This window comes from Suricata suricatta, chromosome X (genome assembly GCF_006229205.1).
Source record: "Suricata suricatta isolate VVHF042 chromosome X, meerkat_22Aug2017_6uvM2_HiC, whole genome shotgun sequence".
In the NCBI taxonomy this organism is placed as follows: Eukaryota; Metazoa; Chordata; class Mammalia; order Carnivora; family Herpestidae; genus Suricata; species Suricata suricatta.
The window spans coordinates 14,550,365-14,576,694 of record NC_043717.1 but is presented as its reverse complement, the minus strand read 5'-3'; the positions used below and the strand labels follow the sequence as shown (position 1 = coordinate 14,576,694).

Here is a 26,330-nt window from a genome sequence, read left to right as displayed (position 1 = left end):
TAATCCCACATTTTCTAATTGAACTAAATAGAGTATGACCGAAATTGATGGAAAATGGGCAATTGTGTGTGCCACGAAGAGTCAAAGGCCCTCTCCAGGGCTGGATCCGTGTCCAACATAAATCAGTCCCGTATGTCTGCAGAGGGTTCATCTTTCAAGTGTGGGAAAAGCCAGGAACCTCTCATCCTTCTGAAACTAACTTTTCAAAAAATACCCAACATTTGCCAGTTCAGCCGTTTTGGATTGGCTTAGGGGCATTCAAACCGTTTCTTACTAAGAGGAAAATTTCCCAGCCAGGCTGAGAAAGCCTATATCAAGTTTCAGCCTGATTCATTTCAGAAACCATCGTGAAAATCGGGACATTTTCTTCACACCACAATGAGTTAGTCATGGAAACTCTGCCTTCATGTCCACTACCATAGCCACAGTCACGAGAGCATGCTTTGTGCCCCTGGACATTTAGGATGTGGTGCCACAGTCTCCCCTCCACTGTCAGGAAGCAGAAGTGCGTCTCAGTGCAGGCTCTGTGGTTCCCTTTTCAGCAAGTGACCTCATCATACTTGGTGTGTCTTTTTCTTTCTGGAAGTTGAATTTTGCTCTTGTTTCCCAAAAGTGCTTTGTATCATCTCAAAGTGTAGAAAGTTGAACATCGCTGAATACGCATGAAGAGGTTAAAAGAAAGACTGGCCCCCCTGCAGGCCGCTGGCCATGCTGTTGCTCTTGAGTGACAGGGGTGAGGCGGTCTTCTCGGAGATCTGTCAGCGTGGCCAGGCTTCCGCATGCACGGGTGTTTCGAGTGTAGACTTCAGCCAGTAAGACGAAATGGGCCAGACAGCCTTCCTCTGCAGCCACAGCACCAACGCCGCCTTCCCCCCCAGAGCTGCCACCCCGCGTCCCGTCAGGGGACACCTCTGTAAGCTACACGCCCGGAAGCAGAGTTTTTTCTTGGGATGGTGTAGTCATTTGTTGGCTAGTTCGTGTGTTCTCTTGTTCCTTCTTTCACAGAATATTATGCACGTTTTTCCCAGGAATGTGCTAGACTTTGAGAAGACAAAGATGAGTTGCTGTCCTCCTGGTGCTCACAGTCTAAGGACACGAGACACACGACACTGCTGAATCACTTTGAAAGTGTGATATATTACAGACAAGCTCATGTGTTGGCAAACCCTCAACTCCCGGGTGGGGAGAAAAGATGGCGTCCTCCCTGGAGCCCTGCAGAAGTTTCCTGGGTGTGACCTTGTCTGTCCCTACACGCCAGTGGGCATGCTGAGTCCATCCCGGGGTGGGGGGATCTGAGGCTGACCCATCCACTCTGCTTGCTCCCCACGTCCTTTGTCCACCCCGCTCTGCATGCTGGGTCCCCTCACGTCCTCCTCCTCACTCGCACTGCAGTGTTTCTAACTTGTCACCAATCACCCAAGCCATCGGTCACCACTTAAACCAGCCATTCCGGCACTTCTGTTGCCGCCCCCCCACCAGGTCAGCACTGCCCAGCCTGGCCCTGGAGAAGCTCTCTGCTGATGAGTCTCACTCCTTACTGCTCCGCTGGGCAGGCCATCCACTCGGTGTGCCCTGGAACACCCCATCCCTCACGTGGTGGCAGTGCCCCAGTGCCCTCTCCAATCTGCTCAGTCAAGTCCTTGCTTGTCCCTCCCTGGCCCGAGCCCCCAGCCCCCACTAGAGCTGCACTTCTCTCCATGGCAGCATACTGACATCACCTAGGGACACCGAAAACCTACCATGCCTGGGCTGCACCCGAGACCAATTCAGTCAGTATCCAGAGAGGGGTCCACGCCTGAGTCTTGTTTTTTTCAATTGCCCAGGTGATTTCACTGTGCAGAAAAGGTGGAGAACCAGAGTGAGTTAGCCTCTAGTTTTTCTCTCGTTGTTTCAGCCTGCTCAGGTTTTGGCTCCAGGGCTGGTTTCGGTTTCCAGGACAGAGTCATGACATAGATGGACCATCTCAGCCCCTGGTAGCATCCAGCCAACGCCCTCTCGATTGTTGGAAGCTTTAACGGCCTTCTCCTTTACCGCCTCCCCTGGCCACCCGTTCAGCATCTATTCCTCAGTCTTGTGTCCTCTCCCCCAGACCCCCCTGGGGCTCATCATGCCTCCTGTTCTTCACCTCCACCCTCCAGCAGCCCTTCCCGTCCTGGGCCTTATCCCCTTCTCCCTGCCGGGAAGCCACATAGTGAACCTGCCGAATTCATTGTATTAGTGTGCGGGCCAGAATATAGGTGCAGCACTTCGCTGTGACCAAAAACCAAAGAGCAGGAGTGATTTGGAAACTAATCACCCAGTGATATGGGGATGGATTCAACACATCTTGAATTGCAGTGCCTCAGAAGAGTATAAAACAATCAAAATATCGTGAAGAGTTTGTAGAGTCCTGGCATATGATGTTAAGTGAAACAAGCACAGTGCAGTACTACCTATAGTGTAGACTACATCTATTTTTGGGAAAAAAGCCTGGAGGGTGACGTGCTGAAACAGTGGTAGTACTTTCTCAGTGTGGCAAGACTGTAGCTGACTTTCCTTTGTACTAACTTTATGTTTTTCTTAAGATAAGCATATACTGAGCATGTGCCACTTTTGTAATAGGGAAAAAGTGATTTAAAAATGAATCGGGGCGATACTAACCTCAGATGGGGACTTTGGGCATTAGTTTAAGCGCATGATGGGGAATTTTGATTTTGCAGAGTATGGGCTTGGTGGACGTAGGTCCTGGCGTGTGACCAGGAAGGGAATCTTTTAGGAAAATAACATTCTCTTAAAGGGAAGGACCCCCAGAGGGTCAGGTCAGTGATCTGGCTCTCAAGAGGCCCACCTCACTGTGGGGAGCATGGCCTGTGCCCAGGCTGTGCTGTGCCAGCGGGCAAGGTGGGACTGCTGGGGAACCTCGCACAGACACTGGGTGCTGATTGGCCCCCCATCATCTCCGAGCCCCGCTTATACTTTTCTTTGTTCTGTCTCTGCAGGTAGTTACCCGTTGGTTATACTTACCTTGACCTGATGAGTTAGTTGAATAATTATTCATTAACCAGGTACTAGAAAAAAGTCACTTACTATAATCCCAGGTGTAATGTAATGGTTTGTCCTGAGCAGTGATCTGTGCCTGGTTTTGCATATTCCACTCAAGGAAGTAGATTGCAGATAGCACCTGCCCATTCATTAATAGAATACAGTGGACCATCACACAGCCAGACAACTGTTTAAGTTTGTTTGTCTATGTTTGAGAGGTGGGGAGCAGAGAGAGGGAGAGAGAGAGAATCCCAAGCAGGCTCTGCACTGTCAGCACAGTGCCCAACACAGAGCTCAATCCACGTACAGTGATATCATGACCTGACCTGAAATAAAGAATCCAATACTTAACCAACTGAGCCACCCAGGCACCCCCAGACCACTTATTATAACCATCAACAAATGACCTCTGCACGAAATAAGGAGGGAAAAAATCCACACATATTTTTATCTTTTCTGACCTGAGCCAGCATATTTGCAGTTATAGTAGTTAGGGTGCTTTTAGTAGAGAATAAAGAATATCTGATTAAAATTGGCTGGAGTTTGGGGCACCTGGATAGCTCAGTCAGTTGGGTGTCCGAATTTGGCTCCAGTCATGATCTCGCAGTTGATGAGTCCAAGCCCCACACCAGGCTCTGTGCCGACAGCTCAGAGCCTGGAGCCTGCTTCAGATTCTGTGTCTTCCTCTCTCTCTGCCCCTTCCCTTCTCACACCCTTTTCTTTCTCTCTCAAAAATAAACAAACATTAAAAAAATAATAATAAAATAAAATTGGCTGGAATGGGGCACCTGGGTGGCTTAGTCATTTAAGTGTCTGACTTTGGCTCAGGTCGTGATCTCGCTGTTCCTGAGTTCAAGCCCCGTGTCAGGCTCTATGTGGACAGCTCAGAGCCTGGAGGCTGTTTCATATTCTGTGTCTCCCTCTCTCTTTGCCCCTCCCTGACTCATGCTCTGCCTCTCTCCTCTCTCAAAAATAAACATTAAAAATTTTTTAAACAAAAATAAAATTGGCTGGAAGAACAGAGGGTTATTAATTTTACATGGCAAGAAGTCCAGGTGCTAGATGATTCCCGGGTTGGTGGGTAGCTCATCAGGGTTGCCAGTCATCCAAGATTTCTCTGTTCTGCTCTGCCGTCCTCAAGCTCTCCAAAAGCATTGGCCCTGCCTCCCTCATGGCCAAAAGATGGCTGCCACAGCTCCAGGCATCCTGACCATGCATAGCAGCATCCCAGGCAGGAAAGAAGAAAGGGCGATAATACACAACCTTCTCCTCATTTGCCTTTCTCAGCAGAGAGAAAAATCTTTCCCAGACACTGTCAGTATACCTCCCTTTATTTCTCAGTGATGGAAATTGGGGTACATGGCCATCGCTAGAGCAATCACAGGCAAAAAGGAGCAGAGTTGCCCTCATTGGCTTAAACCAAACATAGTTCAGCCCAGGGGCTGAGCGCATTGTCCTGAAACAAAACTGGAGCTCCATTAAAGGAGAATGTAGAATGGTTTGGGAAGGCAGTGCCTGGCACGGCGTATGAAACACGATCTACTCGGCAGCAAGAGGTGGCGTTGCCCCAGTCCCAGGTGATAACGGGTCTCGATGTTAGCCCCTTTCTGCCAGCCATTCCTTTGGGCATCACATACATGCACCTCCACTTGATGTGTAAACCCCCAGAACTAGATAGAATGGCCCAATTTGTTGAAGAGGATAGAAAAGTAAAGGCAGAGGCCTTCCTTTGGACACCTGCCAGATGCAGTTATAATCTGGCTGAAAGGCTTCTACATTCCTCTGAGACTTCCATCACAGAGGTGTAAGCTCCCTGAGGGCAGGGTCCTTTCTGCCATGCCCACTGGCGCAGCCTGGGTATCTAGCCCCATGTGTGGCACAGAGTAACCGCTCAATCATAATGGAGTGAATGAACGAGCAGACTGATGACTGAGATCGTGTCTCCATCGAACGACCCCTCTTGAAGCAGCAGGGTGCCGGGCTCTGGGAGTTACCTGAAGACGTAGGAACTTGCTGTCCATGCCCAGGGAATTTGTAGTCTAATGCTGGGTTGAACGCTGGTGGCCAGGCTGTGGTAGCACAGCCAGAGCAGGAGCCTGCCGTCTCTTCTCTTTTGGAGTCAATGATGAGCATTTGCTGGCCCGTGGGTATTGTATGCTGTAATAACTGCTTTTTGCGTTGAGACCACGAGAATGTTTTATCTACCAAAATGAACTTACATTAGTGGAGGAAAGAGGATTCCTCCTTTGCTTCTCTTCCTTGTAAAGCTTGTAAAGACTTACCAGCATCACCAGATGACCAGACGATGGAAATTGCCTACATAAACGGTGACACGCAATCTACATGTAAAGGATGCGGATTAAGGAGAAGAGGTGGCTGGGGCCCGTTAGAAGAACCTTTCCTCACTCCTCTTACTGCTCTTAAAACTCTGTTTTACTTTCGTTTTAGACCTAGAAGGTTTTGACTCCGTGGTATCATCTACTGAGAAACTCAGTCACCCAACCACAAGCAGACCAAAAGCCACAGGGAGGCGGCCTCCATCTCAGTCCCTCACGTCCGTAAGTGTCTCCTTGCTTCTTCTCTGGCTACGAAGCAGGTCAGGTTAGACTCGAGCCAACGACTCTCCTGCAAGTGGCTGAAGTGAGGACCAGCCAGGAGAGGGAGGCCATGAGACAGACTGCTGAGCAAAAGTCACGGAGCGTCTCTGGAACCAGGCAGTATTTCTTTCCCCTTGTTCTTTGCATATCTGCCACTGAGGTGGGCACTGCCTAGTCCCACTCTCCTCTCTCCTTCCACCTTGATCTCTCTTTGAGCCTGAAATGAAACTGGTAAGTGAGAAAATGTCCTGGTTTACGGTGGAAGAGGAGAGTGAGGCTGGTCTGGTCTATAAAGGAAACCTTGCTAAAGAACGATCTGCCACTGCATGGCACTGGACGGCGGCCAAGCTTTTCCTCCCAAAGCCCCATTATTGGCACCCTTCCACGGAACCCCACACTCACCTTTAGGACACTGTTTGTAAACATACGAGGCGCCTGGTCATGTAGGAGAGACCAGTCAGAACATTCCAGATAACCTACAGATGTTTTTTTGTTTGGGTCATTTTGAATAACTTCTTTTCTTACCGGAAACCTGTAACACAGTTGTTGTACCAAACTTCAACAGTGAAATGCATAAAAGAAGAAAGAAAGAAGTTCACCTGAACCCTGCTTTCCAGAGCTAAGAACTGTTAACCACTTAGTGTGTATCTGAAGCTTTTATTTAAAATTCTGTCTGTATATCTAACCTTATTTCTTCACGGTGGGATGACATTGCACATGCGTTGTTGGAACATGGTCACCCCCCTTCCATTGTGCCCCCTTTTCCCCAGTCACTACCCTTCCTTCCATGACATCACATTTAATGGCTGCCTAGCGTTCCAACCTTCGAACATATGAGTTTATCTAGTCAGGCACTATTGTTGGACATTCATGTTGTTTCTACTTCTTCATTATAAACACTGAAGTGAATGTCATTGGAGAAAATATCTTGATGCTTCCACAAGCAATGTGCGTGTGTATATCTACCTATCCATCTATTTTTCTTCCTTCCTTCCTTCCTTCCTTCCTTCCTTCCTTCCTTTCTTTTGATCTCTCTCTTTCTCTCCCTCTCCCTTCCTCCCTCCCTCCCTCTGTCTCTCTCTCTCTCTCTCTCTCTCTCTCTCTCTTTCTAGAGATATATATATCACATTGTCTTGTCCTTGCTGGGAATGCAGGTCTACGACCTTATGACCTTCACCCAGATACGCCAAGGAATTAACCTTTTCAGGCTTTCCAGAACACTTTCTACTTTCGCCTCATTGCCAGTCCCACCTAAGAGGTCCTCATTTAGAAGAAAAGGATGCCACTTCCTTTGAACCCCTTCTCTCATCTATTGAGTTTGGGAGGTATGGTTGGAGTCATGCTATTTTTCCTCTTTGAGTGAAACAAACATAACTATGTATTGATACCTTTTTGGGAGAAAGACTCGACAAAGTGGCTTACTTTTTCACTCTTTATGTACACAGAGCACTGCATCACTACCATCTTCACTCTCTCCACACCCTCCCCAACATGCCTCACATACACACAACCTGTTTACTGGCTTCTTAGTATCTCTAATGTTTTGATCCTACCTTCCACATCTTCTCTATAAATCCTTCTTCAGTTTTGTTTTTCCTCCAATTCTTCTCAACTTTTCAAGGTCTAGAGGGCCTTGAGGCATCCAGAATTAAATACAGAGAAAGTCAACTTACCATCCCGCACCCCACCCTTGGTTCATACATCCCATGCCTGGGAGTTCATGTGTAGTTGGGGAACTGGGTAAAGACACCTCATCTTCACTCCGCTTTTAGCTAAGACCTTTGTTCATTCACTCATTCAGCAAGTACTTATAGGCATCTGTCTCATGTGGACTCAGCTCTGAGCCAGGTGCCAAGGCCGCAGCTGGAAGCGAGACAGACATGGGCCCTGCCCATCGGAAGCTTATTGTACAGTGACTCCAAGTTTGGGATTTTCTAGGGAACAGTTTTAGTTGAAGACTTGAAGTAACAGGATACATTTATGCTTTGAAGAAGTATAATTACTCTCTTCCCTTTGCTCCCATCCATCTCCACGTGGATGCGTACTTTGAATTCATATTTGTTCTTCTTCCGCATAGCACCTGTAGGTTTTTCATAGCAGAATGGGATCATGGGTATGGACATATTCCTAGCAGGCCATTGGAAGGAATGACTGGGGAAATGCACCAGTCAGGATTCCCCAGCCTGGGGCCCCTCACCCTGCTGTGAGCTTGTTTATGTTTATTGAATTCAAAAAGCGAGCCTTGATTGGCAGCCCAAGAACTCCAGGTCACAGAGGAGGAAACTGGCTTTTTGAATAAAATCTCAGAATGAAAGGATATAGGCATTGCAAGGTGGTTAAGCAGTTAAGCTTAGCTGAATAAGAAAGCTTAGTTCAGGGTGTTATTCTAAGTAATTGGATTTTCAGATGAAACAAAGATTAACAAATGAGACCTTTTAATTTTAAAACTTTGCTTACAAATTCCCAGATATATCATTTTCCTGCCTTAGGAAGTAGAGTCAACAGAAGACGATAAACGTGGCATGTTGTTGGCATGATTTTTCAATAATGACACCAACGATGGTTCTAAATAGGGCTTTTCCCAGCACAGGGGTAGGAGGCAGAGAAGTGTGGCTAAATCTGAGCACACCCAAAGAGATCTCTGGAACATTCATTGTTTAAAAAGATCCCTTGCCACGGGAACTCTTAGTTTCATTTGCTCTGTCCTAAAATAGGGAAATTCTAGCCCAGTCATCATTTATGTCCACATGCACCCCAGTGAACTGGTTCACATTCCTCCAGCTTTTTGATCTTCACAGTGAGGCAGAAAGGGTAGGAGCATTAGCCCCGTATGTTACCGCAGGATGCCACCGTTCTCTAAATCTACCTTAGCAAACGTAGAACCCACCACAGATGTTGACTGTCCCTGGCAAGGAGGGTGGAGATTTAGCAGCAGACATCACATTAGAGGTGAGCTTGCCCCCCACCGCCCACCCCTCGCAGGCAGGGCTGTGCTCTGGGGCTCCAGAAATGCTGCTCACTGGCCGCCGGGCCTGCGCCCTCTGGCCCCCTGACAGTTTCCTCTCAGAAGAGTCCTTGCAGGCGCTTGACTTCGCCTCAGGTTTTGTGGTCCTGGGAAAGGATCCAGAGGGAAGGAAGGAGAGGCAGGTTCCAGGCAGCCTCCTCTTGACATGTGTGTCCCTTTGCACTGGGCTGTCAGCCTTGGGAGAATAGGGACCGAGCCGGGCATGTCACCTAAGTTCAGTATCAGGCTCAGTGCTTAACACCCAGTAGCAGATGTTTACAGAAGGAAGAGAGGCTCTGAAAGATGGAGGGAGCCGGAAGGGATGGGTGACACAGGCCTGCACAGGTGAAATGACCGGCGGCCATCAGTGCAAAGATCCCATAGAACGATCCCTGCCGTAGGAACTCTTGCTTCTTAGTCCCAGTCCTGCCACCGTCTCTAGTGCACAGATATTAGCACACTTTCTACCTCTCTAGGTTGTAATGAGGAGACACACAAAATTGAAGTGGCGAGTGCTTCGAAAAGCACACAACATCATGTGAACAAAAGCTGTGTCAGCTAAGGTGTAATTCTGACAAAAGCATTTTCTTTTGGCTTTATCCAGTCTTCCCTTTCAAGCCCTGATATCTTTGACTCCCCAAGTCCCGAAGAAGATAAAGAGGAACACGTTTCGCTTGCACACAGAGGAGTGGAAGCATCAAAGAAAACTTCAAAGACTGTTACCATATCCCAAGTGAGTGACCAGCCATGGCAAGAGAGCCCTGCCTTTCCGTGTGCGCTCTGACGATGAGTTATGACCCAGACCAGGATAGACGGGAGTCTTAGTCCCTTTGGGCTGCTGGCACAGCATGGCATTGATGGGGGGGCTTAGAGACGGCAGGCAGTTATGGCCCTCAGTTCTGGAAGCCGGCAGGCCGAGATCAGAGTGCCGGCGTGGTCGGGTTCTGGCGACAGTTGGTTGCAGACAGCCGACTTCCCGTCGTCTCCTCCTGTGGTAGAAACAAGGGTGAGGAGCTGTCTGAAGTCTCTTTTCTCAGGGCACTAATTCCATTCCTGAGGCACCACTGATGACCTTATCGCTTCCCAACCCCGTCTCCTAATATCCCAACTCGGGGTTAGGATTTCCACACATGAATGGTGGGGGTGGGGGGGCAGGACATACACAATGCAAGCTTTTGTTTCTCTTCAGTAACAGTTACTACTTTAGTCATCAAAATCCCAGAGGCGTGATTTTAAAAAACAGTCCCTAAAACTGGGCAGAATGTCTGAGACACAAGGTTAGTTGTTGCTTCTTCGTGTTTTCTCCTGTGGTTTGATCTCTTCTGCATACCGTCAACCACACGTAAGCAAACGCCCTCATACACCAGTGCCGCTGCCACGGTCCCCACCACCGCCACCACCATAACCAGAGCAGCTTAAAGAGCCTAGAGGTGTGGAAAAGATTGCAAGAAACACATTCAGTGCTGTGCACTCTGCCCACAGATCTTGGCTCTGTGTTTAAAACTGATGATGTTACACATTATGTTTGGTAGCACATGACTTTCAGTTACTAATGGGAGGCCCTTAAAGAAAAGTTGATTTAGATTCGTTTATTACAAGAAATTAATAATCTAAAAACATTTTAGTTTCACTACATGCCCAGGGAATGGAGTAGCAATTTTGTTACTGCATACAGTTTTTGAAGGGTACCCTGTACCAGTCCTGTTCATCCTAGGAATGTGTTTTCTCGTGCTAAGAGAACCCAGTCAATTGGAATTATTTTCTATAAACATTAGCAACTGCTTTCTAACATCAGAACACTGCAGCCATTTTTAAGACACTTGAAGCAGGAATTAACACAAAGAAATCACAGTGTAGGATTTTCCTTCTTACAGATTTAAGAATTTACACGTATGTCTCAATTTCCTTAAAAACCTGGTCTAGTAAGCAAAAATATGACCCTATAAAACACATCAGTTGTAGCTAGTCACAAAACTTAAGTAGTCTTTCTGTCTTTATGGAAGGATTCCATTTGCAGAAACTGGATTTAGACCCGCTTTTTCCAATGACCGTAAGTGTACCTATAGCTGCACTCTCACTGACATCCCCGGGTGTCTCTCTAGTGACACCTACTGGTGGGCAGTGGCTCTTCATGTTTCTGATTTACGTGGTCCCACCCCACTAGCGTCTTTCCCTTCCTGGGAGTTGTCAGGTCACGTTGTTTATTGCTTCTATACATGAACTACTCTGGTCAGGGTGCACAGTGCCCAGTACTCTTGTCAGAGCTTGGAAAGGTATTTGCCAGCTGTAACGGGCTGGGAGAGAAAGTTACGTAGGAAATGCTAAAAGAAGCACCAATCGAAGAGTTGCCTGGAAGTCCGTCTGTGAGGATATTGGTAGGTGGGAGCAGGTACATGACGATGCAGAGTGGGAAGTGGGGAAAAGTATGAACCCAGGACTAGGAAAGAAGCAGAGAAAATAATGACAGGAGAGCATGAATCTTCAGGCTCAGGCGGTCGCCGTACGGGGCTTGAGGGTCCAGCCAGCAGGGGAGACAATCACTTCCCTAAATCTCAGTTTCCTGCTCAGCCCAAAGTGTGTGCCAGCTGATCCTCGTTTCCGTTATGTAGCCGAGGTCTGGCACGTGACCAGCGCTCCATAAATGTCAGTCCCTCTTCGCTCTTACTCTAACTCCTACAACAATAAGCATGGGATGGCAGATCGCTATCCCTGGCAGCAGAAAGCGCATTTCCTCAATGATAACTTGGCAGAGAAAAGGCCGGCGGAGAGGCTAGGAATGATGGCCCATCTGCTTCTGGCTCACTCTGCCCAGTCTCTCCCTCCAGCACAGCCGGAATCCACACTCTCCCTCCTCACCATGCCAGCCAGGCCCCTTCTTGGCTCTTGCCCTGGGCACCTGCTTCTGGAAGAGTCCCAGCTGTGTTGCCAAGCTTTGCCACCAGCCTCAACTTCCCCATCACTCATTCCCTCACCTCTCAGTGCCCTGTCTGCTGCTTGCTCTCCCCCCAACCTGCCTTGCGTCTCAGGATCTCACTTTCCCTTGCTGCCGCCCTCCCCTGGGTGGCCTGATGCCCCTTTTCCCTCCCAGCCATGACTGTCCCGCTCCCTGTGCCCTCCTGGCCTCCTCCTCGAACACTCCTTCAGGCCTGGCCTGCCATTGGTCTTTGCCTCAGGATGTTCTCCGGCTCGGCATGGCCCCCTTCCTTGGAAGCAAACAGAGCCATTACACCATTCCGTCTCCTCCTGAGGCTTCTCCATTGAACACTCTCTCTCTCCTATCTTCCATCTTCAGGCAGGTTTCTGGAAAGAGAGTTCTACACTTGCAGGCCACACCCCTCACCTCCTGTTCAGGTGCGACCTGCTCTGATCAGTCTTCACTCTCCTTTGTTCCACCAAACGCTCCCCAACCCGCTCCCCAACCCCCGTTTTCCTCTCAGAGCCATTGACCCCTTGACACACTTATGCAACCCTTTTTCCCTTCTGGAAACCCCTCAGGGCACCTCAATAACCCATGCCTTTCTTCTGATCTTGCTTTGTCCCTTCACTCATTGTTCTGTCCCAGTCCCCAAGGGATGTCCTTTCTCTCCCCACCTCTTCAATTTAAGGAGACCCCAGGCCCCATCATTGGGCCTCTTCTCTCCTAATTCTGTGTTATCCGCCCCCACGGCACCGCCTCCTCGGGTGATTTCTCTGGCCCAGCCCACTTTGTCATTCCTTGGCTCTGACCACAGGGCATGTCCCCTTGGCTGTCCCTCGGGCTCCTGAAACTCAGTGTGTCAAAAGTGAAATTGTTTTCTGGACCTTCACGCTGTTCCTTCTGCCCCAAAGGGTACAGTCTCCATGGCTGCTTCCTCTGTCCCCACCCGCGGCCCTGTAGCTGGTCCAGAACCACAGCCTCCCACGGGGCGTCTCGTCCCGGAGGCCGGGCACTGCATCTCCTATCTTCCATCTTCAGGCATCTCTCACAGCTCACTCTCTATTCCCTTGGCCACTGTCTGTCAAGCCCCCACCATTCCCAGCTTTCATTGTATGAGACTCGCCCAGCTATTCCTTCGGCCTCTAGACCTGCCATCCTTTAGGCCTTTCTGCAGCCACAGTCATCATTAGCTTTGGGCAGGAAGTTTTTAACCCTTTCCACCTGTCCACTGTCCCGCCCCAGCCTGAGCCCCACCCCCAGTGCCAGTCTAGCTGCCAAGTGACCGCTTTCAATGAATGTGTCTCATCCCCTGGTCTCTGTGCCTTTGCCAAGCCCATTCCCTCCTCCTGGAACCTTTCTCTCCAGTCACCCTTCCTCTTCTGGCCACCTCCTGGTCCTCCTCCTCCAGGATGGGGCCATCAGCAGCTCCCTGGACAGTTGGTCCCTTTGGACGCAGCTCTGTGTCTTCCCTCCCTGTGTGCAGACACATCCGTAGCGTGTCGGCTAGCCTGTCTGCACTTTACGGTGTTCGGAGCTCTTGTGAGCTAGGAAGATGTTTTGCTCGCTTCAGAGTTTGCAGAGGCTAGCCAGCAGGCGGGCCTCCAGACTCACGCATTAAAGCAGTTAGGAGCTCCCTGTCCACAAGGGTGGTGGAATTTAAAACACACGGGGGAGGCCCGTCAAGGGGGTGATGCCCGCACCAGTAGGCCCCTGGGGTCTTGTGGGTGAAGGGGTGTGACAAGCGTGTGTTGGGAGGTGGGGACAGGGATGTGGGTGGGGGACTTGACTAAACATGAATCCCCCGCCTGAATCCTCTCTACCTTCCCTTGTCATAGGTGTCCGACAACAAAGCATCCCTGCCGCCTAAGCCGGGGACCATGGCTGCCGGTGGTGGTGGTGGGCCTGCCCCTCTGTCCTCGGCAACATCCTCCCCCCTGTCGTCCTCTTTGGGAACAGCCGGACACAGAGCCAACTCCCCATCTCTGTTTGGCTCAGAAGGAAAACCAAAGATGGAGCCCACAGCCAGCAGCCAGGCGGCCGTGGAGGAGCTGAGGACACAGGTCCGAGAGCTGAGGAGCATCATTGAGACTATGAAAGACCAGCAGAAGTGAGTGTCCAGGGCCCCTTCGTTGGCCACCCCGCAGGTTGCTCTCCTCTGGGCCTTGGCCTCGTTCTGCAAGCCTGGGTGCCTGCTTCCCCAGGGTGGTGGCAGCAGGGCTGAGGTGGGCTTGAACCTGAGAGCTTGTGTAAACCGGGTCTGCCACGTGCAGGGAGGGCACGGGCTGGCTGCGGGGTGCGCGGCAGAGGCGCTCCCCAGGACTGATGCGCTCAGCAGGCTGCTAAAACGATCTTTAAATCCCCATAAAATGAAGCATGCACATGTACCACTTCTTAACCAGCCCAACAGCAGCTTTTCCTTGAGCACCAGAAAAATGGCAGTTTCTGTAGGGAGCTGTCTCAGGAGGTAATTGGCTTGCGTTTGGCGCTGTAACGGATGGCAAAGATGTAGGGGATCTTTAAACCCAAGACTTTACACTTAGCAAGATGTTCTTGTGAGACTCAGGGCTCTCTCCATGTGTGCCTACACGCGCTTTCCATATCCCTGGTCCTCAGGGAGCACTTATGGGGAGAAAGACACATAAGCAAAAATAAATTGCACACATAAACATTACCCAGAGTACTGTCTGTGGTGATGAAGACAGTAAAAAGGTTAGAAGTTGGCCGGTACTTACCCGAGTAAACTGACACTCAGAATTTAGGGTTCTGTTAGCACTTTCTTGGGGGGAAAGGGGGCAATGGAGGCATCTATGGAGATGTTTCCCGAATAGGAGTTAAAAAATTTTTATATATTCTTAACCTTTATTTTGAGATTGAGCTAGAGTGTAAGCAGGGGAGGGGCAGAAAGAGAGGGAAAGAGAGAAAATCCCAGCCAGGCTCTGCACTCAGCACAGAGCCCAACTCAGGGCTTGAACTCAAGAACCCTGAGATCATGACCTGAGCCAGAGTCAGACGCTTAACCAACTGAGCCACCCAGGTGGCCCTGAGTAGGATTTTGAATGACGATCTAGGGTCCCCAAGAGCAGGGCAGTCCAGCAGAAAGCACAGCACGGGCGGGCTCATGGGCACACAGAGCTGCCTGGCGGCTAGCGAGTCGGTTCGTCCCTGCTGGCGCCCGGCCTCCTGGATGGGAGGTGTCCTGGGCAGTGGCGGGCGATGGGCTGGAGACCCACAGCCACAGCCTGGGGGCACTTCTGCAGCTGGGAGAAACTTGGCATCTACCTCCCTGCCAGGGGCTGGATGGCCCTGATGTGTGTCGTGGCCAGATACTTTGGGGAATTTGGGGTTAAACAACATAGATTTCTTCTCTAAAGGACTACGCGCAGCCTTTGGTGTGCATCAGGAAGAGGGAGAGGATGATGTGTGCTGTTTTTCTGAAATGTACCAAATCACAGAACCCCTTGTCTCTAACACCCGGGGCAGGGATTACAGGGAACTTACTTGGAGCGCTGTGGCTCCGTTCAGGGTCCATTCCATTCCAGCTGGGAGGTGTTGGGTGATGTTGGGACCCCCGGTCTTACCCTTTCCCTGGAAGGTGTCCATCAACTAAATATACAGATTCAATGGGATGGCTGGCCCTGAGAGACCCTTGGGGCCTCTGATTGGTGCCTCAGGCATCAGAAATGGCCCACAGCACCTGCCTCAGGGAGAAGACCGGCCTATGCCTCAGGGCCGCCCCCGCCCCATGTGCCTCCCCGCTGCGAGGCCCTGGCGTATTTGCCCAATATTGTCTGTCCTTCCCCAGGCAATGTCTTCTTGAATCAACATGTCATAGAAACCCCTCTCCAATGCCTATCTCTGTCAGCCTTCATCAGCCTGGCCTCTGTGCCCAAGGCCATTGGGTCCCTAAAATCTCCTGTCTTCGTTCTAAGTGTCCCTTTCCTTTCAGCCTTCAGCTAAAGTCTGTGCTGATGCCCCTCATCCCCATCCGCGCTGGTTCTTACCTCCCTCCTCCAGCTCTGGCTCTTCTCCATCACTCTCCCCATCTCCCTTCCTCTTTGTGGACTCAGGCGCTCGTTTACTAGTTCAAGAGTTAGTGACTCTTTGCACTGGTTCCCCCAGCCAACTCCTCCGGTCTGTTACACTCCCGGCTCTGCCTACCCCAGTGTCCCGGAGTTGTGCCGTCTGCTTAGGATCTCCGCTACTTCTTTCCCTAGCTCTGAGCAGCGCCCACTGAGAGGCGCAGAGTGTGTGCTTGAGTGAATACAGTAACGAGTCACAACTGGTTAGTGTCAGAGAACCCGACATGTTGGTGGCAGGGCCGGGACACCGACCCAAGTGTAGGGACCATCCCCTGAAGTGCACATGTGCAGTACAGCTTATACCTGATTTATTATGCTGTTTCTGCACTCCTTGTTTTTTGATTTTTGAACGCAGTTTGTAAAGATATACATGTTAAATGGAATGTTGGGTTCCCCAAAATAGAGCACAGTTCTCTGACTAGAGTGATGATGGTTGCAGTGTCCTAAATACGGAGTCTTGAATTTGCAAGATGATTAATTTTGTTCCACTTCATTATTTAATGTTATAAAAGGCATTAGGCTGCATGTCCTAACTCATGTCTGCTTTTTCTATGACATGATTACCATATAGTCAGTTCATCTACTTTAACTCCAAGATCTCAGGTGTTACTATTTGTAAGATTTTGTGAGAATCAGTGAAAACACAGCAGTAACCTTTTATTAATTTAAAACTGTGAAAAATAAAATATGTGGGGAGTGACAGAAATATCTGCAGTGAAAACTATTACATATACTTTTAAAGACCAGTGACTCCATGACCAAGGGATTGTTTTAGAGGGAAGGCTATGAAATCTCAGCCTGGATACCTGGAGTCTAAGTCCTCTGGCGAGTCAGTCCACCTCTCTGGCCTCGCCTTCCCCATCTTCTCCTCTTAGGAGAAGCTTGGACTAAGGGATCTCCAAGGTCATTTCAGACCTCCTCTTGGATGGCTACACATTTGCGGATCCGGACCTAAGAGCAAGCCTTTCTTTCTGTCTGCAATAAACAGCAAGCAATAACAATGCAAGGAAAACACAATGTTGTGTCCACATTCTGTTTGTAGAAGGCTCAGATGGACTTTGTAATGGTAAGAGACTTTTTATCTCTTATTCAGGAAGTCTGGGCTTTTGTTTCACTTCATGGCCATTTGTTTTTCAGACGGGAGATTAAGCAGTTACTGTCAGAGTTGGATGAAGAGAAGAAAATCCGGCTTCGGTTGCAGGTGGGTCCCTCAGGGTCCTGTTCCCTCTTGAGAGGCTCAGTTCGGGTTGGGGGCAGCATCAGGGCTTCACTTCGCAAATTTAGATGTGCTTCCCATGGCCGTCCTCATCGAGTTGTATGAACTCACTTCCCATCCTCTCCTGCAATCCAGGAAGTCTTGGGGAAGGGAGGCATCTACTAAATGTGCCCCTAGTTGGGTTTCTCATTTGGAATTTATCTGAAACATCTCTGTGAAAAGCTCCCTCCAATTTCCAAAGGCCCATTTTAGTAACTGCATGGGACTAGGCGGACCCCACTGCCGGCTGGCTTCTGTCATTGTTGGAACTCCGAGGACCACAGCTGTCCATGCCCTGCACTGGATTTTCATTATCTCTTTCCTTCTCACTGACGGCCATGTCCGTCCTGCCACCGCATCAGAGCCCTGTCCCCCTTCATCCTCTGAGTCAACTCAGCCATTACCAAATAGCAGAGAGTTGCAGAAGGCTGAAGGCAGACCTTCAGCTTTTGTCCAGCTGGTGTCCTCAGTGGTGACTGAGACCCGTGGTACTTAAAGGTTAGGGAGCTGCTTCTCTGATAGACTCCGCAAGTCCCGCCCTGCTCCCAGCACCGCCTTCCACACCGCTCGGTGGTGCCGCACGTCCAGACAGCCTGCTCTGCCCTCTGGCCAGGACACTGCAGTTCCCGCAGCCTCTGACAAATGCTGGTTGCTGGCAGTCCAAGAATGAACACCTCCACTGTTCCTTAGGCTTATGTCATTGCTGGCATCGTTGTCGACTCGTCACTCAGATGTCATTGTACCCGTTTCACCTCTAAAAGGGCCTCGTTGATTATCTTCAGTCGACCAGGTTGATGAAATTTGAGCATCTCTCAAACAGGCGAATTCATTATGATTTTGTTTGGCTCTTGTTTTTCCTTTATAGATGGAAGTTAATGACATAAAGAAAGCTCTTCAATCAAAATGAATACTTGATAAATGAAATGTCACATTATTCATCCTGAGTCCAAGACTCAAATTTTCCGCCCCAGCCAAAATAACCTTGTGCCAAAAGATTAAAGGTTTGCCTCAACACGCCCCTGTTTGAAAGATTAGCACAAAAGTCTCGATAGCACAACACAGATTCCATCCAAAGGAGACTTCCCCCGGTGTGACCCTGGGCGTGGCACTGGTTGTGACTTAGAGCGAATTGTGCTAAAGGCTTTTTTTACTATGAGATCTCATGCGAAACGAAAACTCAGGCAGTTTAGTCCATAGTGGTACTATTTTGATGATATTTTCCATTAATAAAATGTAATTTCAGATGGTTCGTTTACAAGCTTTATAATTTTATGATTTTTTTAACCGTGTTTTGTCACAGACTCCCCCCAGTGTTTGTATTACACGCAGTCCAGAGTGAGCGGCCTGTTCTTCTGCTTCAGGCAGAGAGCTGCGTCGCTTTGTGCCCCCTCTAGGATTCTATCACATATGCAGTTTTAGGTCCGACCGGTCCCTTCCCCTGCCGGCCAACCCCGCCACCCCGAGATGAATTTTAGCTTATATACGATGGTATATTTACAAAAAGAGAAAGAGAAAACCTGGTATTTGCAATGACCTGTGCCTTCTTTCTACCACCCTCTTGATTGGAGCTTTTGTGACGCAGCTACCGTGATTGAAAAAACAAACAAACAAAAAACCCGAAAAAACAAAAAAAGACAAAAAACAAAAAACAGGAAAAAAAAAACCCACATTTTTTTAAAGCCACTTCTCAAAGTGCACTAGAGGCCACTGTCTTCAAAGCTTCCCTCACCTCACCAAAGGTCCCAAGAGGAGACAGCTGTGAAGCTGGGCGTGCTCTGTGGCGCCAGCTGTAACGTTCAAGTTCTCCTAGTTGTAGGTTGTTCATGGAACTAGAATTGTCACCCCTGCTTGATTTTTCATCACCCAAGTTAAACCCCTGCTTCCTGTCCTTTGCACCTTTTGCGTGAACAGAATATGCATTATGAAAGCAAAAATAAATAAACGTAAAATGTAATGAAAACAAGGGGGGGAAGTTGTGTTATTTCCTGCACTGGGTTATCCGTGTGTGCGTTGTTGAAACTGTACTCATATGATGTCATTTGCCTTGTTCTCTTGTAACCCCTTCCTCAGGTCCAAGAGAATGAGGGGAGGGGGCGCGCTCTTGTTCAAGTGTAGCCGTTGGATCTTTCTTGCATTTATGGAATTGCTTTTTCCGTCCCCAGAAAACTGGGGTTTGCTTGTCCGCTTTATCTCTGTAGCAAATGAACAGCTCAGCCTTAGACTATGTAACTGTTTCCTCATTCTTAGCTGAAAATAAGGGGGCGTACTGTATTGCAAGATTGTTTGGGGATGGGGGTGGGGGGTGTTCCCTTAAGGGCCCCTGAAGATGTTTTATGTGTTTCTAAAAAGCTGCTTTATCTATTTCCTGAGTTTTGGAGTGAAAGTGCTAAATATTAATGGATTTGCACAACCATAAAGAATGAGAATTGGTAACATGGAAGGAGTAATGCAAAAAAAAAAAATCACCCCACGTTGTTGATTATCAAAAGTACTACAAATAAACGTCTTTTTCATCGTCTCTCCCTTCCCCACCTTCCTCTTGCCTACATACTCATCCCTGCTGCTTGAGGCTGCTACTTCCTCCAGGGTCCGGTACGTACAGAGCCCAGACACCCCAGCCTTGCAGGCAGGGGGCACAAGCAAGGGCAGGGAGTACATAGATAGAGAAAGAAACCTCCCATCCTCCATTCCCGTGCCCGGACATATTGCCTCTTCAGCAGCCTTGTGCGCAGTGTGCTGGCGGCTGGGGGCTGGGAGCATCTGCCTTCCACGAGCAGCAGCGTAACACGTTCCTGAACCCCTCGACTCTTCTCAGCGTTTCTACATTAAACTTAATGCCTCGAGAGATTTCCCGCCACCTGATAGAAGAATGAGGATTGAATTCTTTGAGGTTTGGATTTCTCATTTACTCATGATGAAAATCCCTAACAATATAGTTTTATATGATGTGTATACAGAGTAGGATTGTTAATAATTAAATTGAGAGGTTGGAGCGCCCTTGTGGGGCACTGGCAACCCGGAATGTAGAGAGCTGTCATCTTCCCCTCGGAGAAGCCCCTGGCTTTCTTTGTACCAGGAGAGGGAGAAGTCGTTCAGGAAGGAGGAGTTGGCACGTTCAGCTTCATTCCTGCCCCTTGGGCGAGCCAGCAAGACGATTCTACGTTTTGGAATGGACAAGCCACTGCCTGAACAGCCACCATCTTTTCTTTTACAAAATGGACCCGTCAAGAATATTGAAAAGCTTGGAAGGATCATTTTTGAAGAAATTCTTTTGCATTTAGCATGGACTCGACCAGCATCTATGGAGATTATTTTTTTGCTTCATTTTCTAAAATTGTATTTAGAAAAGTCTTAAGTATTGTGCTTTGTAAAGAAGATGATTAAAATGAAATTTTGTGAAAATATTTTTGTTCAACGTTGTCATGGTCCAAGAGGAATGATTTCTTGGAATTCAAACCATTTGTCTCCATTTTACACAGTTTTATTACTCTTAGAGAAACGTCTTCAGAAGATATATAGTACCCCTCACCGTACTCAATCTTTCCCAAGTGAACAGAAACAATCCATTAAAATCTGTGGCTGTGAAATCCGGTATTACATTGTTCAATTTTATATTCATATTTAGGCTGAAAATTCCAGTTAGGTCTACATTGGTTTTTTTTTTAGTGTAAAAATCATTAAATTATCATTATTCGAATAATTGTGTAAAGCCACTTTTATTCATCCACAGCCCTCTAGACAGCATACTCAAGTACATGATTTGTTTTCTCCCATAAAGTTAGTCCGTATCTATCGTGACGTGTGTGTCTCTGGTTACTAATGGTGGAGTTTTATTTCCTTTCATAACCAGCTCTTTGGTGGGAAAATCACAGGGTGTGTAATTGATTGCTCACATTTGCCACAGTCTGTATTAAAAACAATCTCCAGGTCCCATGAAGGCCTTTGTATTGTAACCTGAGGTCACCCAGGTCTCTTTTTTGTATTACATTAGGTTTTGGTTCTCTAGCGCTTTGCACACAAATTAACGTCAAGATGTTTTAGCAGCAAGAGGGCTTGGTAAAAAGCTTTTCGTTTTGGTTTAATACAAATGAGAGGTGTAACAAAGCAACACGTGTGTGGGTGATGGGTGTTCAGCATGGCTGACTGCAGTATCCAGCAGAGGGAAGGCTTGCTGCTTATGACTTAGGCCTGGGGAAGAAGATGCCAGCCCCCACATCAGCTCCAATGAGGGAGCACAGTGGCCGAGGCAAAGAAACTCTTTCCTGGTCAGAAATAGATGTTTGTCAGTGGTGTAAGGACAGGGAGGGGGTCCTGTCTCTTACGGTGATAAACAGCTGGTGTCATTCCTAGTTCTGTCCCTAGTGTCACCGAGGCTTGCTTCCCAGGCAGCCCCTGCAGACAATGGGAATCTGGGAAGAAGATGCAGATCCCAGAGAGGTGGTTTTATTTCCTAGGTTTTTAATCGATCCCAAATTGGAGTGGCGGGGTGGGGGGCAGCCTTTTCCTATAAACGATGTCGTGTAGACATCATGTTTGTGAGTTCAGAGTTCACAGTAAAATAAGCTCTTCCTTTTTTCTTGTTCGAGCAATAGGTGATGAAACACTTCAAGCAAACAGTAGAACAAGGTAATGTGGTAGGCTGTAGCTAGAATTTTCTGAGGGGAAAAAAGAGAGAAACAAATGAAGAGTTGAATTCCTGGAAAACTGGTTTCATGGAAGCAGTTCTCTTTAAATGGCAACAAGTTTAATGAAATTGGGCAGATACAGCACTATCGTTTAAGTTGTGGATGCTTCCTTTCCCTCTCACCCCTGTAGAATGTCACTAGTTCCTCTAGGAAACTAAGATATGTTGTCCAGCTTTGAGCTTGGGGAAGTGTCCTGGAAATGCAAAACTTTATTATAGTTTCTGTGGATTAAAAAAAAAAAAAGTCTGGAGGGGTCTACAAACCATCTTGAAAAATGAGCTGATAAGGCCATTCTGAAGCCAAACAGAAAAACCAGGAAAAAAATCAGGAACATTTCCAAGGTTATTCCTCCCCCCAACCCAAAAAACACCAGGTATCTTAGGAGATACGGATTTCCCTCCAGGCTTCATGAAGCTCAAATTGAGGGAAGGAGACAGGTAAGCAGGCAAGTCTTCCCCAGTATGAGACCATGACCACAGAGAGAAGTCCAGAGGCTTCAGAACTACAGCAGAGAGGTGCCCAGCGGAGCCTTGAGAGTGGAGAGGACAGAGGAAGTGGAGTATTTTTGGTTAAAAAATGTTTTTTTTTTTTTTATGCTCTAAAGCTGTGATGAACATCTCTGGGCATAAATCTATGTCCACGTTTCTTTCTTTTTTTTTTTTTTTTTTTTTTTTTTTTGGAAGAGAGAAAGGGACAAAGCACAAGTTGAAGAGGGACAGAAAGAGAGGGAGACACAGAATCTGAAGCAGGCTCCAGGCTCTGAGCTGTCAACACAGATGATGCAGGGCTTGAACTTGTAAACCTTGAGATCATGACCTGAGATAAAGTTGGATGCTTAACCTGCTGAGCCACCCAGGCGTCCCTATGTCCACATTTCTGATTTATCCTTAACATAATTCCTAGAAGTGGAGTGTGAAGAGGAATTACCTGAGATTTTAGCAAGAATAATGTTTGCACAAGCAACGAAATAAAAAACAAGTGGGACTGTATCAAACTAAAAAGTTCTTGCACAGCAAAAGAAACCATCAGCAAAGGAAAATGACAACCTGTGGAATGGAGGGGAAATATTTGCAAACCACACATCTGATAAGGGGTTAATATCAAAAACAGAATTCATGCAACTCAATAGCAAAAGAACACAACCCAACTTGAAGATGGGTAAAAGACCTGAATAGACATTTCTTCAAAGATGATATACAAAAGGCCAATAGGTACATGAGAAGGTGCTCAACATCGCTAGCTATTAGGGAAATACAAATCAAAACCACAATGAGATATTACCTTATGCCTGTTACAATGGCCGTCATCGAGAAGACAAGAGATAAATGCTGCTGTGGAGGCAGGGAAAAGGGAGCCCTCCTCCACTGGTGGTGGGATTGTCAAGTAGTACAGTCACTACAGAAAACAGTATGGAAGGTCCTCAAAAGGCTAAAAACAGAGCTACCATATGACCTAGAAATTCCACTTCTGGGAATATATCCAAAGGTAATGAAAACACCAACGCAAAACTCCGTACCCCATGTTTCTAACAGCATTAGTTATAGTAGCCAAGGCATGGAAACAACCTAAGTGCCCATTGATGGATGAATGGATAAAGAATTGTGACATATCTGTACACAGTGGAATATTATCCAGCCATAAAAAAGGCAATCCTACCATTTGTAACCACATGAATGTACCTTGAAGGCATTACCCTAGGTGAGAGAAGTCAGATAGATAAAGGCTAATACTGTATGATCTCACTTATATTTTGAATATTAAAAATACGCATAGAAAAATAAGGTTTGTGGTTACCAGAGGGGGGGAGGGGGGGTTGGAGGAAGGGGGTAGAAAAGTAAAAACTTCCAATTATAACATAAATAAGTACTAGAGATATAATGTACAACATGATGACTATACCTAACACTGCCGTACTGTATATAGGAAAGTTTTTAAGAGAGTAAATCCTAAGAGTTCTCATCCCAAAGAATTTTTTTTACTTTTATTCTTTCTTTTTATTGTTATCTGTATGAGAAAATGGATGTTAGCTGAACCCATTACAGTAATTATTTCACAATATATATAAATGAAATCATCACACTGTATGCCTTAAACATACACAGTGATCTATGCTAATTATATCTCAAACTGGAAAAAATATTAAGCCATATGCACAAATCCCTGGAAAAGAATCCAACATAATGAAAATATTTGTTTCATTAAGGTGGTGAAACTGTGAGCTACCAAAGTTCTCTTTTAATATTATTATTTGATAATTAAAGATAATTATAAAAATTTTTAAAAGAAGGGGTATCTGGATGGCTCAGTCAGTTAAGCATCTGACTCTTGATTTCAGCTCAGGTTATGATCTCACAGTTTGTGGGATCGAGCCCCGCATCAGGCTCTGTGCTGACAGCATTGAGCCTGCTTGGAATTCTCTCTCTCCCTCTCTCTGCCCTTCCCCTGCTTGCACTCTCTGTCTCTCTCTCTCTCAAAATAAACGAACATTTGACAACCTTCTTAGAAATAATTTTTGCCTGATTATAAACATAGTTGAATTAACATTGGTATGCAAAAGTGACTAGCCATCCAGCTGCCCCTAAAGTTGTATTTGCCAAAATCTCTATGGGTGTCAGGCCTGGATGTTTTCCTTCTGGCCAGTCGCTGCTCAAATGTCACCTAATCAGAGAGGCCATCCCTAACCCACTAAATAAAAGAGCAACTTTGGCCTCAGTCCTCCCCAGACCCCATGTATCGATTCCCTGCTTCATAATATGCACACGCACACACATGCAAGCACACGCACATCTGCATTCTGTCTCCCCGCCCTAGAATGAAGCCACCATGAACGTAGTGACTTTGTTTCCTTCACTGCTCTATCCCCCATACCTAAAACATACTGAAGTGCTTAGTAAGCATTTGATACTTACTTGTTGACTAAATAGATGAGTTGGTAATTGTGACTGATACCAAATGGAACTTATTCTGTAAATTCGAGCAGCCCAATTTTGCCTTTACAAAAACTCTATCTGCAAAACTGTAGCATTAGGGAGGATTCATGACAGAAAACAGTTATGAAGAAAGCCTTTAGGGGCTCCTGGGTGCCTCAGTCAGTTAAGCGTCTGACTTCGCTTCAGGTCATGATCTCACAGTTCGTAAGTTCGAGCCCTACATTACTTGAATGTGAGTTTCAGCCAACACCCAGAGCCTAAGAAGAGTGCCTACCTTACCATGGATCTTAAAACAAGTTCACATGGTTTGTACACTGTTCCCTGTAAGACTATCACCCACTGTTAGAAAACTATGGCTACTCCTGTTTAAGAACTAAAGCATTCTTTCTTCCATCAGATTCACTCTGGAGAAAGAATGAACTCAAAGGCGAACATATTCCTAGCACTTTGCTTTTGATAGTACTCTCAGGTCACTTGAGGAGCTAATTGTTGCCCCTCAGGACTGGGCATCTGCCATCAAAGTGATGAATAAGGATGTGCAGATGGGCCCTGGGCCTCCAACACATGCCATACAGCTCTTGGAGTGCAATCCCTGGAAGAGAGTAGCAGCAACACCAACCAGAAACCTGGCAGAGATCAAACATTGGGGTTCTGCCCCAGACCTACTGAATCTGACTCTGCAGAGGCACCCAGCAATCTGCATTTTAACGTGTCCTCCTGGAGATGCTGATGCACACTGAAGCCTGACAACCGCTGTCATAGGCAGGGGGGTCATCTCATTCTCAATGAGTTGTGTGTAGAATAATCTATAGTCCCCTTTTCCAGAGATCTTTGATTAGATGGTAGTTGCCCCACAACAAGGTGCACTGTCCAAAAACTATGCGATAATTTATTAGGTTGAATCATGTAAAATTGACATTTTTGCAGGTCAAATATTGTTGAATACGGCTTCCAGTCTCAGCTCAGAGATCAAAGAGCTACAAGATGTCCTTCCCATGCTCACAATAAGCAAAAAATCTGGACAGACTGGAAATTAAAAGAGAACTGCGTTTGCAGAGCAAATGGCTATTTCAAAATCTGGAGAGAAAGAGGCACTTTCAGTGAGACATAGAAGCTGAACATTTGCTTACCAGGGACAGAAGCTATCAGATGCCATAAAAGTGGATAGGAAGATCAAGTTAGAAAACTGAACAAATTGGGGCACCTGTGTGGCTCAGTCAGTTACGTGTCTGACTTCGGCTCAGGTCATGACCTTGCAGTTCGTGGGTTCAAGCCTTGCGTCGGGCTCTGTGCTGATGGCTCAGAGCCTGGAGCATGTCTTCAGATTCTGTGTCTCCCTCTCTCTCTGTCCCTCCTCTGCTCATGCTCTCTCTCTCTCTCTCAAAAATAAATAAAAACATTTTTAAAAATTTTGCAAAAGAAAAAAGAAAACAAATTGCTGGAGGCTGAGGGCGGACTAGCTTCAGATTATGAAGCCCCCAGGGGGAGAGCTTTCCACACTTTTGCAGCCTTTTCCTCCAGGAACCCCAAGTGGCTCTTAGATGGAAGATCAGGAGAAACCCAGAGAAAACCCATGGCACAGGCTGGAGGTGCTGGTGCAGGAGCCCCTGAGAAGTCCACGCAGGCCTTTCTCATTTAAGGAACAAATGGCTTAGTCTGCAGGGGGCATGGTGTGAGGGCACTGGTGAAATACCACTGCAGCTGGGGGAAGGGAGTCCCTTCAGCCGCAGCCCCCAACTCACCTAAAAAAATAATCTTGAGGGAGAAGGGCCTCAAGGCTGATGACTGATGACACTGTTGGATACCGACTGCATTGGGGGAAGAGATCGGCCAGGGGGAGCT

At 47.4% G+C, this 26,330-nt stretch overlaps 1 protein-coding gene across 1 annotated transcript in view; it reads left to right on the top strand.

Annotated features, from left to right (window-relative positions):
• SH3KBP1 (SH3 domain containing kinase binding protein 1) overlaps nucleotides 1-20,277 on the top strand; it is a 279,554-nt gene extending 259,277 nt beyond the window's left edge. Inside the window, exons 14-18 of the mRNA XM_029929622.1 lie at nucleotides 5,470-5,579; nucleotides 9,227-9,355; nucleotides 13,375-13,646; nucleotides 16,756-16,819; nucleotides 17,739-20,277. Coding sequence (XP_029785482.1) covers nucleotides 5,470-5,579; nucleotides 9,227-9,355; nucleotides 13,375-13,646; nucleotides 16,756-16,819; nucleotides 17,739-17,780 — 617 coding nt within the window. The 3' untranslated portion in view covers nucleotides 17,781-20,277. The remainder of the gene's footprint in view (nucleotides 1-5,469; nucleotides 5,580-9,226; nucleotides 9,356-13,374; nucleotides 13,647-16,755; nucleotides 16,820-17,738) is intronic.
• The last annotated feature ends 6,053 nt before the right edge of the window (nucleotides 20,278-26,330 follow it).